This window comes from Nothobranchius furzeri, chromosome 12, assembly GCF_043380555.1.
Source record: "Nothobranchius furzeri strain GRZ-AD chromosome 12, NfurGRZ-RIMD1, whole genome shotgun sequence".
Classification (NCBI taxonomy): Eukaryota; Metazoa; Chordata; class Actinopteri; order Cyprinodontiformes; family Nothobranchiidae; genus Nothobranchius; species Nothobranchius furzeri.
In genome coordinates, this window is record NC_091752.1 from 60,439,318 (window position 1) to 60,456,295 (window position 16,978).

The 16,978-nt window shown below is 42.9% G+C and overlaps 2 protein-coding genes across 9 annotated transcripts in view; one reads left to right on the plus strand and one right to left on the minus strand.

The window, feature by feature from the left end:
• The window catches only part of LOC107376421 (3'-5' exoribonuclease HELZ2), an 81,704-nt gene that overhangs the window by 32,583 nt on the left and 32,143 nt on the right, over positions 1–16,978 (minus strand). For 7 of the 8 annotated variants that reach the window (XM_070542775.1, XM_070542772.1, XM_070542773.1 and 4 more), the window contains 16 exons: positions 15,787–15,970; positions 15,525–15,641; positions 13,123–13,637; positions 12,402–13,040; positions 11,342–12,140; positions 10,915–10,990; positions 7,424–10,781; positions 7,213–7,298; positions 6,704–6,841; positions 6,455–6,616; positions 6,220–6,361; positions 5,887–6,003; positions 5,511–5,703; positions 2,063–2,212; positions 1,778–1,987; positions 1,546–1,702 (listed from right to left, as the gene is read on the minus strand). In XM_070542775.1, coding sequence (XP_070398876.1) covers positions 1,546–1,702; positions 1,778–1,987; positions 2,063–2,212; positions 5,511–5,703; positions 5,887–6,003; positions 6,220–6,361; positions 6,455–6,616; positions 6,704–6,841; positions 7,213–7,298; positions 7,424–10,781; positions 10,915–10,990; positions 11,342–12,140; positions 12,402–13,040; positions 13,123–13,637; positions 15,525–15,641; positions 15,787–15,970 — 7,043 coding nt within the window. The remainder of the gene's footprint in view (positions 1–1,545; positions 1,703–1,777; positions 1,988–2,062; positions 2,213–5,510; positions 5,704–5,886; positions 6,004–6,219; positions 6,362–6,454; positions 6,617–6,703; positions 6,842–7,212; positions 7,299–7,423; positions 10,782–10,914; positions 10,991–11,341; positions 12,141–12,401; positions 13,041–13,122; positions 13,638–15,524; positions 15,642–15,786; positions 15,971–16,978) is intronic. The other variant, XM_070542777.1, reaches the window with a different exon arrangement.
• On the plus strand, positions 4,608–5,214 carry LOC139062189 (uncharacterized). Its single transcript, XM_070542780.1, has one exon. It carries the CDS (start codon positions 4,608–4,610, stop codon positions 4,995–4,997), a length of 390 nt encoding a protein of 129 aa, XP_070398881.1. The 3' UTR covers positions 4,998–5,214.

Sequence of the window (16,978 nt, forward strand, 5' to 3'; positions counted from 1 at the left end):
CGCCCTCGACTATCATACACCACACACTGTACCCCACCCCTTTGGCCCCTGCCATGCGTGGTGAGCCCATGGGAACGGAAACCCAGGTTCCCTCTTTGAGCTGTGCCCGACCAGGCTCCATGGGTGCAAGCTGGGACACCAGGCGCTCGCAAACATGCCCAACCTCCAGGCATGGCTACAGAGGGGGGCCCTGATGACCCATGTTCGGGCGAGGGAACAAGGTTTCCATTAATATTATTCATCATAAGAAGTCTTTGGGCTGCTCTTTGTCTGAGCCCTCACCCTGTTTGCCATGGGTGACCCTACCAGAGGCATAAAGCCTCAGACAACTTAGCTCCTAGGATCATTGGGACACTCAAACCCCTGCACCACAGTAAGGTGGTAGCCCAGGGAGGACTGTATTGTTTTTAATGTTTTTAATTTCTGTGAAGCACTTTGGTCAGTTTTATACCGTTGTGGGGCGTCATACAAATAAAGTGGGCTTGTCTATGTGCATCAGAGACTAGTCCTCCATTAAATATAAATTTTTTGTTTGAGTTTATTTACAAGCATCCATGTTTCTGAAGAAAAGAAAAAAAAACCTTTTTATGTAAAATGACTATTTGTTTGGACTACCAGGCTTCTGTAGAAGCTCTTCGTTGCCTTTATAGCAATGCTGTCTCTCTCCCCGTTTATGTTACTGGTCAGTCAAAAAGTTCCTAAAGGTGCAGTATGTAAGAATGTAGTGAGAATTTTACAATGAGAAAATCCCAAAAGTCTAATGTTTCAGTCATTTTGGAAGGAAGGTTCTACTGAAACATATTTCTTATCCAGCTGGCTGTGGGGATTATCAGTTTTCCTCCTTTCAAAACAAAGGACGGAGGGGCATAACTACTGTTTACCATCAGTGCATGTGGGGGTGCTGTGTCTCCTGCAAGCTAATACTGCAACACTGGCAAAAAGCTCCAGAGTTGTTTTAAAGTGGTTGCAGTTACCAAATTTTACCACGGGATGTAATTTTTACTTCATTTCTACATAATGCACCTTTAATGATAATAGGACATGTTTTAATAAAATAGACTTTATTTACTCCCACAGTAAGGAAATTCAATGTCAACAGATATTTCTGAACAGAGTTTGTGAAGTTCTACTCTACCAATTTTATTACAGAAGGACCGTTGGATTCCTGTGCCGAGGCAGGGTCTCACACACCCTCTAGCATACCATCTTCATAGCAAGGCCAGAGGACGTCGTTGGTCCAGCTGCTGTTATCTATATTAGGTGGTCTGCTGCTCACACAGCGGTGTTACAGAAAGGAGCTGACCCACTCAGAGCAGCAGCGACTGTGTTTATTAAAGGTTAAATGAACGCTCTCTAGTTTAACAAATTGAGTTTTGCCATTAAACTTTCTTGGTTGATTTTAAATACAAAACTGTGCAGTTTTATTGTCAAGGATTTAATACAGGAAATCAAGCACTTTCCATACCTTGAAAACACGTTTCTGAAATTCAAGCACTTTCAAGGATTTCAAGCACTTGTACAAACCCCGTACATGGTAGCTGTTACCTTGACTTTTGGTGATTGTGGTAACTGTGATTCCTTCCAGGTTCATTTTCTGCAGCTCTTCTTGAATCTCTGACACTTGGGCATTGTAGGGTGACAGAATAACAATGTTTTTCTTGTCCACTTTTGCTCTCTCCACAAGCATTTTGGCGATCTTTGTCTGCAAACATGTCAACAGTGGTAAGCATCATGAATCAAATCACGGAACAGAGTGTGTAGGAGCTCAGTAAGGTACCACATGGTCTCGCTCCTTCCTGTTGGCTTTGGAGTTGGTGTTGCCCTTCGCAGTATTCACCACTAAATGGACAGCCTCTCCTTCTACATGCCCAAAGACGACTGGCATTGTCCTGTCGCTAACATGAAGCACACTGCATGGCTGCTCCACACCAGTCTTAAGCTTGTTATCATAAAATTCTTCGGATGGGAACTTACAGATGTCCTCATGCTATTGGAAACAAAACAGTGATTTTAGGAAGATGTCCCACACTACTAGAGTCCAGTATATGTGTCATGGCTTCACCATTCTGTATTGCGTGTCCAGCATCACTGCCCTGTTTTCATGTAATTTTGTGTAGTAGCGCTCAAAAAGGGACTCTGACATTCCAAGTTTTGTTGCACTCTGATTTTTCACAACTGGTCGTAGTTGTTTGTGGTCACCAATCAAAACAATCTGTTGAGTCACAAAGCACAAATGGTGTAAGAATCATGGCTGCTGCCAGCCCTCTCAATCCAAACATGATCAATCTTTTTTTTTATTCAGAAGACCAGAAAAAGACAAAAGGCCAGAGAAAAACAGAAGACCAGAGACAGACTGAACATCAGAGAAAGACGGAAGACCAGAGACAGACAGAAGACCAGAGACAGATAGAAGATCAGAAAAAGACGGAAGACCAGAAAATACGGAAGACCAGAAAAGACGGAAGACCAGAAAAAGACGGAAGACCAATAAAAGACAGAAGACCAGAGACAGATAGAAGATCAGAAAAAGACTGAAGACCAGAAAAAGACGGAAGACCAGAAAAAGACAGAAGACAGAGAAAGACAGAAGACCAGAGAAAGTCAGAAGACCAGAGACAGATAGAAGATCAGAAAAAGACGGAAGACCAGAAAAAGAAGGAAGATCAGAAAAAGTCGAATACCAAGAACGGACAGAAGATCAGAGAAAGACAGAAGACCAGAAAAAGACAGAAGACAGAGAAAAACAGAAGACCAGAGAAAGACAGAAGACAGAGACAGACAGAAGACCAGAGTAAGACTAAAGACAAAAGAAAGAAAGAAGACCAAACCAAATGAAAGACCAGAGACAGATAAAAGACCGGAGAAAGGTAGAAGACCAGAAAAAGAAAGAACACCATAAAAAGACAGAAGACCAGAGTAAGACAGAAGACCAGAGAAAGTCAGAAGACCAGAGACAGATAGAAGATCAGAAAAAGACGGAAGACCAGAAAAAGACAGAAGACAGAGAAAGACAGAAGACCAGAAAAAGACAGAAGACAGAGAAAGACAGAAGACCAGAGAAAGTCAGAAGACCAGAGACAGATAGAAGATCAGAAAAAGACGAATACCAAGAACGGACAGAAGATCAGAGAAAGACAGAAGACCAGAAAAAGACAGAAGACAGAGAAAAACAGAAGACCAGAGAAAGACAGAAGACAGAGACAGACAGAAGACCAGAGTAAGACTAAAGACAAAAGAAAGAAAGAAGACCAAACCAAATGAAAGACCAGAGACAGATAAAAGACCGGAGAAAGGTAGAAGACCAGAAAAAGAAAGAACACCATAAAAAGACAGAAGACCAGAGGAAGACAGAAGACCAGAGAAAGTCAGAAGACCAGAGACAGATAGAAGATCAGAAAAAGACGGAAGACCAGAAAAAGACAGAAGACAGAGAAAGACAGAAGACCAGAAAAAGACAGAAGACAGAGAAAGACAGAAGACCAGAGAAAGTCAGAAGACCAGAGACAGATAGAAGATCAGAAAAAGACGGAAGACCAGAAAAAGAAGGAAGATCAGAAAAAGTAGAATACCAAGAACGGACAGAAGATCAGAGAAAGACAGAAGACCAGAAAAAGACAGAAGACAGAGAAAAACAGAAGACCAGAGAAAGACAGAAGACAGAGACAGACAGAAGACCAGAGTAAGACTAAAGACAAAAGAAAGAAAGAAGACCAAACCAAATGAAAGACCAGAGACAGATAAAAGACCAGAGAAAGGTAGAAGACCAGAAAAAGAAAGAACACCATAAAAAGACAGAAGACCAGAGTAAGACAGAAGACCAGAGAAAGTCAGAAGACCAGAGACAGATAGAAGATCAGAAAAAGACGGAAGACCAGAAAAAGACAGAAGACAGAGAAAGACAGAAGACCAGAAAAAGACAGAAGACAGAGAAAGACAGAAGACCAGAGAAAGTCAGAAGACCAGAGACAGATAGAAGATCAGAAAAAGACGAATACCAAGAACGGACAGAAGATCAGAGAAAGACAGAAGACCAGAAAAAGACAGAAGACAGAGAAAAACAGAAGACCAGAGAAAGACAGAAGACAGAGACAGACAGAAGACCAGAGTAAGACTAAAGACAAAAGAAAGAAAGAAGACCAAACCAAATGAAAGACCAGAGACAGATAAAAGACCGGAGAAAGGTAGAAGACCAGAAAAAGAAAGAACACCATAAAAAGACAGAAGACCAGAGGAAGACAGAAGACCAGAGAAAGTCAGAAGACCAGAGACAGATAGAAGATCAGAAAAAGACGGAAGACCAGAAAAAGACAGAAGACAGAGAAAGACAGAAGACCAGAAAAAGACAGAAGACAGAGAAAGACAGAAGACCAGAGAAAGTCAGAAGACCAGAGACAGATAGAAGATCAGAAAAAGACGGAAGACCAGAAAAAGAAGGAAGATCAGAAAAAGTAGAATACCAAGAACGGACAGAAGATCAGAGAAAGACAGAAGACCAGAAAAAGACAGAAGACAGAGAAAAACAGAAGACCAGAGAAAGACAGAAGACAGAGACAGACAGAAGACCAGAGTAAGACTAAAGACAAAAGAAAGAAAGAAGACCAAACCAAATGAAAGACCAGAGACAGATAAAAGACCAGAGAAAGGTAGAAGACCAGAAAAAGAAAGAACACCATAAAAAGACAGAAGACCAGAGTAAGACAGAAGACCAGAGAAAGTCAGAAGACCAGAGACAGATAGAAGATCAGAAAAAGACGGAAGACCAGAAAAAGACAGAAGACAGAGAAAGACAGAAGACCAGAAAAAGACAGAAGACAGAGAAAGACAGAAGACCAGAGAAAGTCAGAAGACCAGAGACAGATAGAAGATCAGAAAAAGACGAATACCAAGAACGGACAGAAGATCAGAGAAAGACAGAAGACCAGAAAAAGACAGAAGACAGAGAAAAACAGAAGACCAGAGAAAGACAGAAGACAGAGACAGACAGAAGACCAGAGTAAGACTAAAGACAAAAGAAAGAAAGAAGACCAAACCAAATGAAAGACCAGAGACAGATAAAAGACCGGAGAAAGTTAGAAGACCAGAAAAAGAAAGAACACCATAAAAAGACAGAAGATCAGAGTAAGACAGAAGACCAGAGAAAGACAGAAGACCAGAGACAGACAGAAGATGAGAAAAAGACAGATGACCAGAGAAAGACGGAAGACCAGAAAAAGACAGAAGCTCAGAGACAGACAGAATACCAGAGACAGACAGAAGATCAGAGTAAGACAGAAGACCAGAGACAGACAGAAGATCAGAGTAAGACAGAAGATGAGAAAAAGACAGATGACCAGAGAAAGACGGAAGACCAGAAAAAGACAGAAGCTCAGAGACAGAGAATACCAGAGACAGACAGAAGATCAGAGTAAGACAGAAGACCAGAGACAGACAGAAGACCAGAGACAGACAGAAGATTGGAGAAAGACAGAAGATCAGAGACAGGCAAGGGGAGCTGAGAGAAAACTGAACACCTGTTCTGGTTTGTTGAAGACCAAAGGAATCAGCGCCTGGGGTTCGGTGGCCATGGCACACTCATCTATCAGGATCTGCCGTGCACTGACTGAGAAAATGAGGCCGGGTGTAGAGGACTGTGTGCATGTGCACAGTATGACGTCATGCTGTTTGAACTCATATTCCCGAGCATCTCTGAGAAGAAGTCTGTATCTAGAAGACAAAATCACTTCATGCACTTAGAACTGCTGTCATCAGGGAGTGGTAAAAATATAAAATTTTATTTATTCAGCTTCACAAATTAAAACGTCATCATATTTAAAACGGGGACTTTTTGTCACTATAAAGTTACTTTTCTTGCTAAGCAAACTTAACCAATGCTTTACCGTAACTTACTCTTTCACTTCTTCAGCAGTCAGCTCTTCTTTACGTTTAATTCGTTCATCAAATGCCTTTATTTTTCCTGCTTGAGGGTTTGGAGGATTTCTCATGCGATGATGCAGAGTGATGCTCCTAAAACATGGAAAAATTACATTACAGAAGTCTTTCTAGATAGGGTTGTGGTCTAAAGTCTCAAAATCATTCAAACTGGACTTAACCCTTTAAAATTCTTATGTTTACAAATGAAACCATCACTTTCCACTCCATACCTGTAGGCGAGGTGGCTTGCTGGTTCTTTTGACAGATAAGTAAAAAAGATTTTAATTCTGAACATAACGAGTGCTGTACCTGAGCTCTGGCTTGGAGCGATCTTGGCGAGGGGTCCTTGGGGAAAACTGCAGGACGCTGTTTGGGTAAGGATACTCAAGAGACTCGACTTTTTGACTGTAGACTCTAAGGATCCTCAGGCTCTTCAACTTCATTAAGAACTCTATGTTATAAATACGCAGCACCCAAAGTGGTCAGAATGGCTGGAGAGGATTCAAGTAATAAAAGACAAAAACCAGCTCAGAGCATAACCTACCTGCAACAACATCAACAGACTTGTTGGACGGGCCGCAGTAAAGTATGACTTCTTTTTTGTGTCTGTCTTTATCCTTTGGGTCATCAAACTTTCTTTGGGTCTTGGAGTTCAGCTCCAAAAACCAGTAGACCAAGTAAACACCTACGACTGTCTTCCCAGTCCCTATCAAGTAAACAAATAACAAGAACAACCTTAAACTTTAAAAGTAAATGTCAAGTGTGTATGTGAACCCCGGGAGCTTGCTCTTACCGGGTGGTCCCTGTATGAGCGTGAAGGCATTATTCAGAGCAGCTACTACAGCATTACACTGACTGTCATTAAGCTCTGGTAGTTCAACCGGTAACTTGAGGCGGGTAACTCTCCATTTTGGCACAGTGCTTTGTACTACTGCAAAGGTAAAGCAGACATCTGTGTCATTTTGAGTTGTCATAGCAGTTTTGCTAAAGAAAAAACGTAAATAAAGCCAAAGAAAATGTAGTTGGAGATGAAAGTTTAGATTTAGATTAGACCAGCGGCACTCGAATAAAGTGGTCAGGGGCCACATAAAAATGTTCTGAGATAATGGGCCGGTCCAACGGGGAAGGGGGGTGGTGGTGGTGGGGGGTGGGGTGCTGCTGTCACAAAATTTTCAGAGAGATGGCTGAACCAGTGGAACTAGTGGTCCTCCTGTTAACACTGTAACCAGAAAAGGGGGCTTGCAGGCCGGGCCTATTGGGGACCAGTTTAATACTGTGACCATCAGTGAATGTTGTACTTACCCTTCTTTGGAATTTTTGTTCCAAGTGCTATTCTCCTAACTAGGTCGCATGCTTCTGGTAAGTTGATTACAGCAGCTTCTTTCCGGCTACAGCAAGGAAAAAAAGAATCATTTTAAACCAAGAAAAGGCACACATCTATTCATATGGTTTATGTTCATTTAACAGCAGGTATTTGAGAAACATAAGGTGACACTGAGTTCATTAGACGTACATGTCAGGCAGGAGCTTTGGAATAATCTCTACGGTGAAAGAAGCTTTTTTCTGGAAAATGCTATCAGGAATGGTCTCCATTGGAAGGTGATTGATGTAGAAGTCCACTTTGCTTCCAGTCTTTTCCAGTTCTTCCACGTTTGTTGTAACACCATGAGCTACCCATGTAAACTCCTTAGGGTCCACATGAGCATAATGTTCTGGGGTATATTCTGGAGGCAGCCTCAGGCCTCTTTTGCGTATGCACAGTAGGCACTTTTTAAGGTTGACTTCAATAGCCCAGGCTTTGATCCAGTCATCAGTTAAAAAGAACTCTCCAGTTAGGGTGCCTCTCCGTTTCTGATAAAAGGTGACCTCCAGGTTCTCAATGGTGATGCTGTCACTTTCAATCACAGCATTGGCAGCAGACTCCATCTCACACATCGGTGCCCAGATCTGTGTATATTCCTCTGTATTCCTGTAATTAGTCTTTGAAGGTTCATCAGCAGTTTGGGAGAAGCATTTGATGGGACTGTGGACATGATCCACACAAATCTCAAATTTTGGTTTGATGCGTACCAATTGAATGACGGGTGTATCAATGCCTCTTTTCACTTCTGATGTCATTTGTACCTGAAGGGTGTCACCTGGACGCAGCTGAAGAAGGATATCAACCCAGTGTTCGCTTAATTCGATCGGTGCCTCTGCTCGTGGAAAAGCAATTTTCCGTTCATGTTTTTGTAACTTCGTTAGAAGGGACTTTGCTTCATCTAAGTTTCCCCCTTCAATTGCTGTAATAACATCATTCCATTCTGCCAGTGGAAGTTCAATGCACGGACTGTTTATTGACATCATACTCAGCTCTTGGTGGATTTGCATGGTGTCAGCTGCGTAGATCCGTCTTTTCCATTTGAGAGTGATGGTGTGGTTTCCTTCATTGTAACTTGGTTGGTCTTCTAATTGTAATTCATTGTACATAACTGATAAACTCAAAGGGAACAAGTCCCTGTTGAAAGGAAATGACACATTAAAGCTGTCCCCTTCCTGATCTGCCTGAACAACAAAGGCTAGCTTTGTTGCACTCTGCCCTTTAATGCTCACTGCATAAAAGTTCTGCTCCGCCTTTTGTTCATAGTCCTTGCTTTTCTGTATGCTGCTCTCAAAATCATGACACAGAGTTGTAATGTCTGTTCGAGTGTACAGGGGTGCCTTGTTACATATGAGAGAGTGCAAGAGTCTCTGTAAGATGACATCCATGTATCGCCTTATAGGTGAGGAGGCCTGAGTGTAACTCTGTAGTTGGAGGGAGTAATGCCCAACCTGTGCTTTGGGTGAAGAGTTTGAACGTATTATGTAAGCTTTACTGTTGCAGCATCTGAACTGTTCAAGGATGGATTGAAGCAGAGGGTAGATGTCATCTGCAGCCACCAAGTCCACCATTTTGTCAGTATCATCTACTCTGACTGCTGACTGAATATCTTTCCACACTTCCAAGAGTATAGGGAATGTTTCAAAGGTTGGGGGTTGTTCTCGATGCTCAACTTTGTGTCGCACATGAAAAGACAAAGGTATCAACTCTCCACATTTCTCCTTGAAATTTTCTACCTTCTCAGGATTCAGACTTGCCTGACATCGGAGGGGTGTGTAGCACCTTGTTTTGCTCGATTCTAGCAAGAATTCTGATGCATGTCTGTTAAATAACACATTCAGTTCTTCAATCATCAGATGAGCTTTACGCTTCCCAGGCAATCTTTCTTTATCTGACTGAGAGTAAGCCCAGTCAACAAGCCTTGACTTCCTTTGAGCTTTGGCAAAGCAATAGGCCACAGAGACACAGTTCTCTACTGTATCAAACTTGGGGTCCTTTTTATACCTTTCAGTAATGATCTTCTCTGCCTCCTCATATGTCATCTTTCTGTTGGATTTGATCTTTGAAAGCTGCAGTTTAGGCTTGTCAACGATTTCATTTGTTTCCTTTTCAACTTTGAACAAGAGAGAAACCACCCTGCGTTCCTGATCTGGCAGAAGACTGAAGCACCCTGTGCTCAAGTCTTCGGGAAACATGTAAATGGGTTTTTGTCCTCTGGCATAATGTGTGGTGCCACGTTTTGCTGCATTCATATCTAAATCACCATCTATACTCACAAAACTTGCCACATCTGAAATGTGGATTTCCAGCTCATAATGTTTTCCAGTATCGTGGACACTGATGGCATCATCTAAATCTTCTGCTCCAGCTGGATCAACGGTGAAAGTAATTGCCTTTCGTTCATCACGCCTGTGTGCACAATCTTCATCTATTGGAAAGAAACCGTCATTTGTTTTGAATACTGTGGTTGCAACATCAAATTCCTCTTTCAGGAGCCAAAGCCTGTCATCCAAAGGTCCGGTCTTTGAAATAATAGCAGTGACATTCCCTAGAGGATAAAAACATTGCTCTTTCCAGGAAATCACATTCACTACAAATATCCTATCTCGGACTTCCTTCACATGGTGAAGACTGATCACTGTCCAGTGCCCGTCCGTCTGCTCCCACACTGGGATAAAGTTGCGTTGTTTTTTGTTGAGGTGGATGCATATTTTGGGTGCACTTCTTTTGATAGGTGTCATCATCCTTTTTACAATTCTGTCAGTGGTAGCCAGTCTTCTCTTGCTACGATCTTCATCTTCCAGAAAACACGCAAGTTCACGGGAAGATTCTGCTTTCTTGATAATTCCGACCACCCTAGCTGTTTGTTCTTTTGTCGCAGTTTGTACGACCACTTCATCTCCAGTGAATGCCATCCCCATGTTTGAGATTCCCTGAATGCCTATGTTAAAGGGAATGACGATGCCTTTCTTAAAAGACTCCTTCACAAACTTTCCCCTTTTGAACATGTTGGGTTGTTTTTCACACAACTCCAACAGTTCTTTCTGATCATTATAAATTCTGTCCGACTCTCCTGACTTCTGATGATTCAAGCTTTGAAACTCCACACTCTCTTCATCTGAACTGTATTCTGTTTTCAGTTGTTCATATTCATCTCTTAACTCTTGCAGAATCGTGTCACTGATTGTGTTGCTTTCATCCACATCTTCAGACCTTTGAAACCTGGCAGTTTCCATTACATCCTTTTCAAAGAAATCTTTGGTGTAATGCTGCGGTGCAGCACTGTTGTTGCTGATGCAGTGGTCTATGAAGTTCTTCCAAATCCTTGAGCATTTGCCGAAGCAACAGAGAGCAGCAGCATCTCCAACAACGACCACCTGAGACTGAGCTCTAGTCATTGCAGTATTTAGCACACGAGCATCACTGAACAGCGGTAGACCTGACAGGGTTGACTCGTTGAGGCTGTCGCGTGTTTGCACGGCTGTCATTATGACTACCCTGAACTGTTTGCCTGTAAACACAAGAAGTAACTTCCATGAGTGAAATGACAGTGAAGTTTGAACTAAGACAACTGTGTCATTTGACTCAGTTTTCATTATTTTTTAATAATCGTACAAGAATACCTAGAGCCAGAATAAAATTACCTTGCACATTTGCCAGACTTTCCACATTGATTCCAGAGAGGCCTAATCTTGAAAAGGCTGTTCTGATTTGTCGAACCTGCCAAAAAGACTGAGTTGTAATAACGCTGACTATGAAATTATTGACTGATAAAGCCAGCCTAATTAAGGGTCACACATGTGTTGGCTCTTTACTGGCCATCCTGGAATCTGGATTTTCAGTTAAAATCACATCTATTGTTTTTTTTTTAAAGTGGCAATATCTCTTGAAAAGTTTGCTTTTGTAAATGTTTCACCACAAAGCACAGCCAAAGAAAAAAATGTTTAACTAACAACTGCGTTTAGTAAATGTACGACACATCTCTATTTAACTTCATTTGGAATGAGGAGCTCTAAATTGTGAAAAACACACGTGAACCCTTGCTGAAGGAAACTTTTAGAAGGACTTTACCTGAGAACCTTCAGACAGAACACAGATGGACGGTTGGTCCTTGGACCCCCATGTTGATGGCCAGTTTTTGAGAATGTCTTTCACTATTTCAACCACTTCCGTAACCTCTTGTCTGTTAAACCAAGTCAAAGATGAAGCGTCCAGCTGGCATTTTCCTCGAACATGATGGAACTTCAGGGCATGGCCATTTTCAGGGGCTGGAACATTTCCACAAGCTTCAATGACATCATTTTTACCAACATAAAAATGGGTGGACACAAATTCTACTATTTCTTGGGTCGAGCGGTAGTTCTTGCTAAAAATGATCCTACTGTTTTGAGCAGCGTCCCACTTTTGACCTTGATAGTAATGGAACAAGCGCGTGAGAAGTGTGCAATCTGAGCGAAGTTCCTCATCCACAGAGAAGAGCCGAGGGCCCATTTGCATGTGATCTCCAGCTAAAACTACTCTGGTGTTGGGCCCAGCGAGACTGAGAGCCAGCAACGCTTCACATTCTAACATCTGAGAGGCTTCATCTATCAGAATGTGGGTGAAGTATCCCTCTGAGAGCTTGAGTCCATGGAAATGCTTTGCCATTGACGTGGTGGTTATGACTACGTTGTGGTTGTCCAGGACGGCTTTGGTAGGTGGCAGAAAATTCTGTTTGTCATCTGAGAGAAAACAGTATTTCAACGTAATTTGATCTGTAACAAATACAGCACCCCCTTGTTTGTTTGCTTTTATCCTTATTGGCTTCAGCCCATCATTGTTGGTGGTGACAAATGGGTGAAAATGAACTCTGACATACAGGTCTGCAGAGCTGAAAGACACAAAATGACCCCAGTTTAGACTCAGTTCAACAGTTCTTACTCAGCCCGACCCTGATCGTAACACGGTCCAGAGCGTCGCTGAGGCCTGCTTCACTTCCAAACAGAATGACAGATGACAGGAGAAAATGTGACTAATCTATTTTTAAATTCATTATTCAGCATCAAGATTTGCTGCTTTGCTTAGTATCATGAAACATGCTCAGAAGCTTATCTTACTTTGTGTCTGCAGACCCAGCTGAACAGCACATTACCTGTTGGTGTGGGTGCAAATCAGCACTCTGTTCTGTGGACGTTCACAAAGTGCTCTGGCTGCGGTGGCAAGGGTGAAAGTTTTTCCAGTTCCAAAAGGTCCATAAATGAGGAGAGGAGCCACAGACTTTCTCACATCGCAGTTCCCCAGGATGAAGCTAAGTGCTGCCTGCTGCTTTGTGTTTGGGATTTCAAAGGTAACATCACTGACAGGAACTCCACAGTTTCTGAGGTCTGGTAGGACTTTGGATGTATCTGGAAGGAGGTCTACAGCCTTGTGCATGGTGCAGAAGTTGTGGCGGTCCAGCTGAAACTGCACCTCCATTTTGAATGATGTGTTGCTTTTGAGAGCCAGATCAGAGCAGCACTGTTTGGACAGCTGTAAAATGATGTGGCCTTCCCTTGTTCCATGTGGCACAATGGTGGCTTCATAAACCTTGAGGTTTGGATGATTTGAGTTACAAGGAGCTATCAGACCTGACTGGATGCTGTTCTTCAGCACCAGTCCTTCAGGGCTGTCGATTGTTAGGTTGTAAGGAATCGAGACAACGCAGAACAGTTCTCCTTGAGCAGCAAATGTCGTTCCAAACCGTGAGCTGTCCAACCTATCCACTGTTGTCACTTCTCCAGAAACATTCAACCTGCATTAAGGAAGATAAACTTTTAGTTCAAGTAGAGTAACTTTGCAACACGATGAGTGAAACAAACAAACATGATGAGTACCTTGAAACGATCTGGTCCTGGGCAAGTTCCTCGTCATAGAGGAACTGGTGCATCATCTGTTTGTAGTTGTCTGTGGTCAGTGGTGCTTGCTTGTTGTAGGAGGATTTAAAGAGAAGGTTCATCTGTGGAGGCTTGTACTCCTTTAGCAGTTCCTCATATTCTTCAGTCCTGGACAAACGGGGGACTACAACCCTGTTCCCTCGATTCCAGCGCTCCACATTTTTTAGGGATGCTCCGCGATTTGGGAATGCTTCTTCCCTCTCATCAGATGTTGGCTGGCCTACTCTTACTCTAAGTTTCTTCAAGAGAACTGGTCTCATGCCAAAATCCAGCACTAACCACTGTTCGTACAAGCCTGGGTGTATGGATGTGAAAGTCACGGTGAAGGTGTAAGTTGTGTCATTAGTGAGGAAGCTTTTCCCTGTTGAGTAGATGCACGGCTCGGAGCTGTGGTCACCCAGACTGAAGGAAGCTCCTGGTTCCTGTTTCAGCAGCGCCACATGCTCTAGCTGCCTCTGGAACAAGAGACGTAGAAGATTAGGATTGTAGCGCTTACATGGCACCAACAGCTCCTCATACACAATGCAGACCTGCCAACGCATACACATTTAGCATAGCAACCACGCAATTTGGCATTGAATTACGCCTGTACGACTCACGCCTCTAAACTCTGTTCTGTACCAGATTTGCACGTCTGCTACTCATGTCTGACAGCACGACTCAGCAGCGTGGTGAAGAAGTTTAAGCCAATCACCGTAGAAAAGTGGAGAAAAACAATTCTGCCTAACCTATAGCATTGCCTCTCTCTCCATCATCCGGTTCCCACTCGCTGGTGTTTAAAAAGGTAAACTCTCTCTCTCTGTGTCAGCGGACTGGACCAGTATGGGCGTGCCCACCTAATTCAGGACCACGGGTATATGGAAGAATGAAAAAATGAATGCAAGTCAATGGGGCTAAAAACGCTATTTTCTAACTCTGCTTGTTTTGTGCCATGGATTTCACATATGATGTCCGTGAATCTTAAAGAAGTATTTTGATACCAAGAACAAAAGATTATTTTCGGACAGAAGGAGACGTTATTTTAGGTTTTGTTGGAAAATAAGTCCAGGACTACAAATGTGCATCGCCTAAGTGACATAATCGAACCAGACACAAAGAAAAACAGGGAAAACGTCCGTAAGTTCAACAAAGTTGAAATCCTTCCTTCAGGAGGACAGAACCACCATAAATTTGACCATTTGGTAAGTGGCAGCTGCGCTAGAGGAGAGGAGATTCTGTGGTGACATCACACATGCGATGTACCGACATCCAATTTGTAGTCATAATTACAAACTTTTACAAGCTGATAAATCTGAAAGTACGTGACTGGTCGAAACACCCATCATTACTTCTCGTTTAAATATAAGTACAACATATGTGGGTCCAGGGTCTAAGGCAAAGCGGATTAGAAAATAACTCTTTTAGCCCCGTTGACTTGCTTTCATTTTTCTCATTCTTCCGGGGACCCATGAGCCGACCGGAAGGAGAGGAGACTTAAGCTCCCTATAGGACGTCCCATAATAAACGTGTTTGCATCCGTCACCTGCCCAATAGCCAAAAACAAAAAACCAACCTTGAATCCTCCTGCCCTTCACTCTCCTCTCACTGACTATCTGTCGTTGGGGTGCCTTTAACAGAGTTTGTTGAATGTCTTTTGGGCGTTTATTGGTAAAGGTTCTCAGACATCTGGGTCACGGTGATCCAAGTGAGGGCAATTGGACGCGTTTGGTTTATTGAAGACATTTGGCTTCTCAACCGAGGAGCTTTGTTGTTTCTGACTAGATCATGGGAGGGTCAAGCTTATAAAATGTAGCTGTCTGTTGTTGATTAACTAGCAGAAACTACCTATGAATACCCCATTTACCTGCAAGAAGGAGCCAGCATCTTAGAGGTAAATGGGTGTTCATAGGGGTAATCCATGTTTAATCATTATAGTTGTGTGTGTCTGTTTGTGCTTGTGTGCGTGCATGTGTGTGTGTGTGTGCACATGTGTTTGTGCATGTGTGTGTGCTGTTTGTGTGTGCACACATGTGTGTGCACGCATGTGTGCGAGTGCATGTGTTTTTGTGTGTGTGCGCTTTGTGTGTGCACGCATGTGTGTGCGAGTGCATGTGTTTTTGTGTGTGTGCGCTGTTTGTGTGTGCACGCATGTGTGTGTGTGTGCGCACATGTGTTTGTGCATGTGTGTGTGTGTGTGTGTGTGTGTGCATGTGTTTGTGTGTGTGTGTGTGCTGTTTGTGTGTGCATGCATGTGTGTGTGTGTGTGCGTGTGTGTGTGTGCATGTGTGTGTGTGCGTGTGTGTGTGCACGCACGTGTGTGTGTAGACATTCTGATTTAAAAACCTGAACTTGTTTCATCTCACCTCACTTTCAGCTCTGAAGTTCCACCTGTGTTGCGTTCCAGATGCGTTGGTCTCTTCAATCTCTACATTTAAATCTTCATCACAACAGATGGTGACATCGTCAACTTGTTCACACAGCTGTTGAAAGTTATAATCGATGATGTGAGAGGAGAAAATGAAGGGAGAAACTTGTGGAATGTATTGATCCTATTAGAAATATTCGAGATAGTTCCTGAGTCTGGATGCAGTGTGGTGATGTTTAGTCGGATAGCTTTATACTCACAATGTAGACTTCATTGCTGCTGTTCCTATACTCTTCCAGGAGGTTCTGATTATAACACATGAGACCCTGGACTTGGATGGTGTCTCTGATCTCCTTCTCTTCTGCAGCACGCATCACCCACTCCTGCAGCTCCGCCTCTGAATGAGCTTTAGGACAGTTGTCCCCATATTCACAGCTTTGTGGTCTAGAGTTAAATAGTTGCACAGAAAGAAGCTGACATCAATAAGCTTTTGTTTTATCCACATTTAGAGCTTTCATTGGGTTAGCAGTAGGGCTGGGCCATTAATTGAATTTTAATCTCAATTACGATATGAATTTTTAACGATCATGAAAAGAAAAAAAATCAGATTTTTTGGTTTCGTTCATTTGTTTCCCCCATGCTGCTTTGTGTGTAGCACAGCGCAGCACCGCATGTAAGCCTGTGACGACGCTCTCACACACTAGCCACGCTGTGTGAGGCACAACATAACACAGCGCCGCGAGCCCGGGAGACTCTCTGTTCACACTGCTCTCCCCACAGCCAGCCCCACGTGTGCTCGTCTTCAGCAGCGGTGCTAAAGTTGTTTCAAGCAAGGCTAGTGTGTTAGCAGTCACGCAGAAAAGATAAGGGGGAGATAATGGCCGAAGAAAAACAACCGTTAGTGGAGAAAAAAGGAAAAATCGCTTCTGTGGTGTGGAAACACTTCGGGTTTGAGGAAGCAGATGTGTGTCAGCAAACAATAATATGTAAATATTGCCGTGCCGTCGTGCTTGCGCCACAAAGCAACACGACAAATCTTTTTAACCACTTAAAGTCGTCACACAAAGTGATATATGACCAGGCAATGAAAGAACAAATAGAGAAGAAAACCATCTCAACCCCGACAGCTTCCACTTCCCAAACATCAATTGAGGACACCCTCCACAACGCAACAAAATACCCCACAAGCTCTCAAAGACACAAAGAAATAACAAACGCCATTGCTTTGTTCCTCGCCAAAGACCAGTGCTTCATTCACACTGTAGCTAATGTGGGATTCAAGAAACTTGTTGAGACTTTAGATAAAAGGTACGACTTGCCATCTTGAAATCATTTCAGTTGAGTGTGTCTCCTGCTCTTAATGATGAGTGTCACCCGGGCGTTCTAAAGGACCTTGCTAATGCTAAATATTTCACCACCACTACCGACCTGTGGTCAAGCCAGACAAAGGAA

What these genes read in the sequence shown, in the direction of transcription:
- LOC139062189 (XM_070542780.1), top strand. Translation starts at nt 4,608, where the DNA reads ATGAAAGACCAGAGACAGATAAAAGACCAGAGAAAGGTAGAAGACCAG.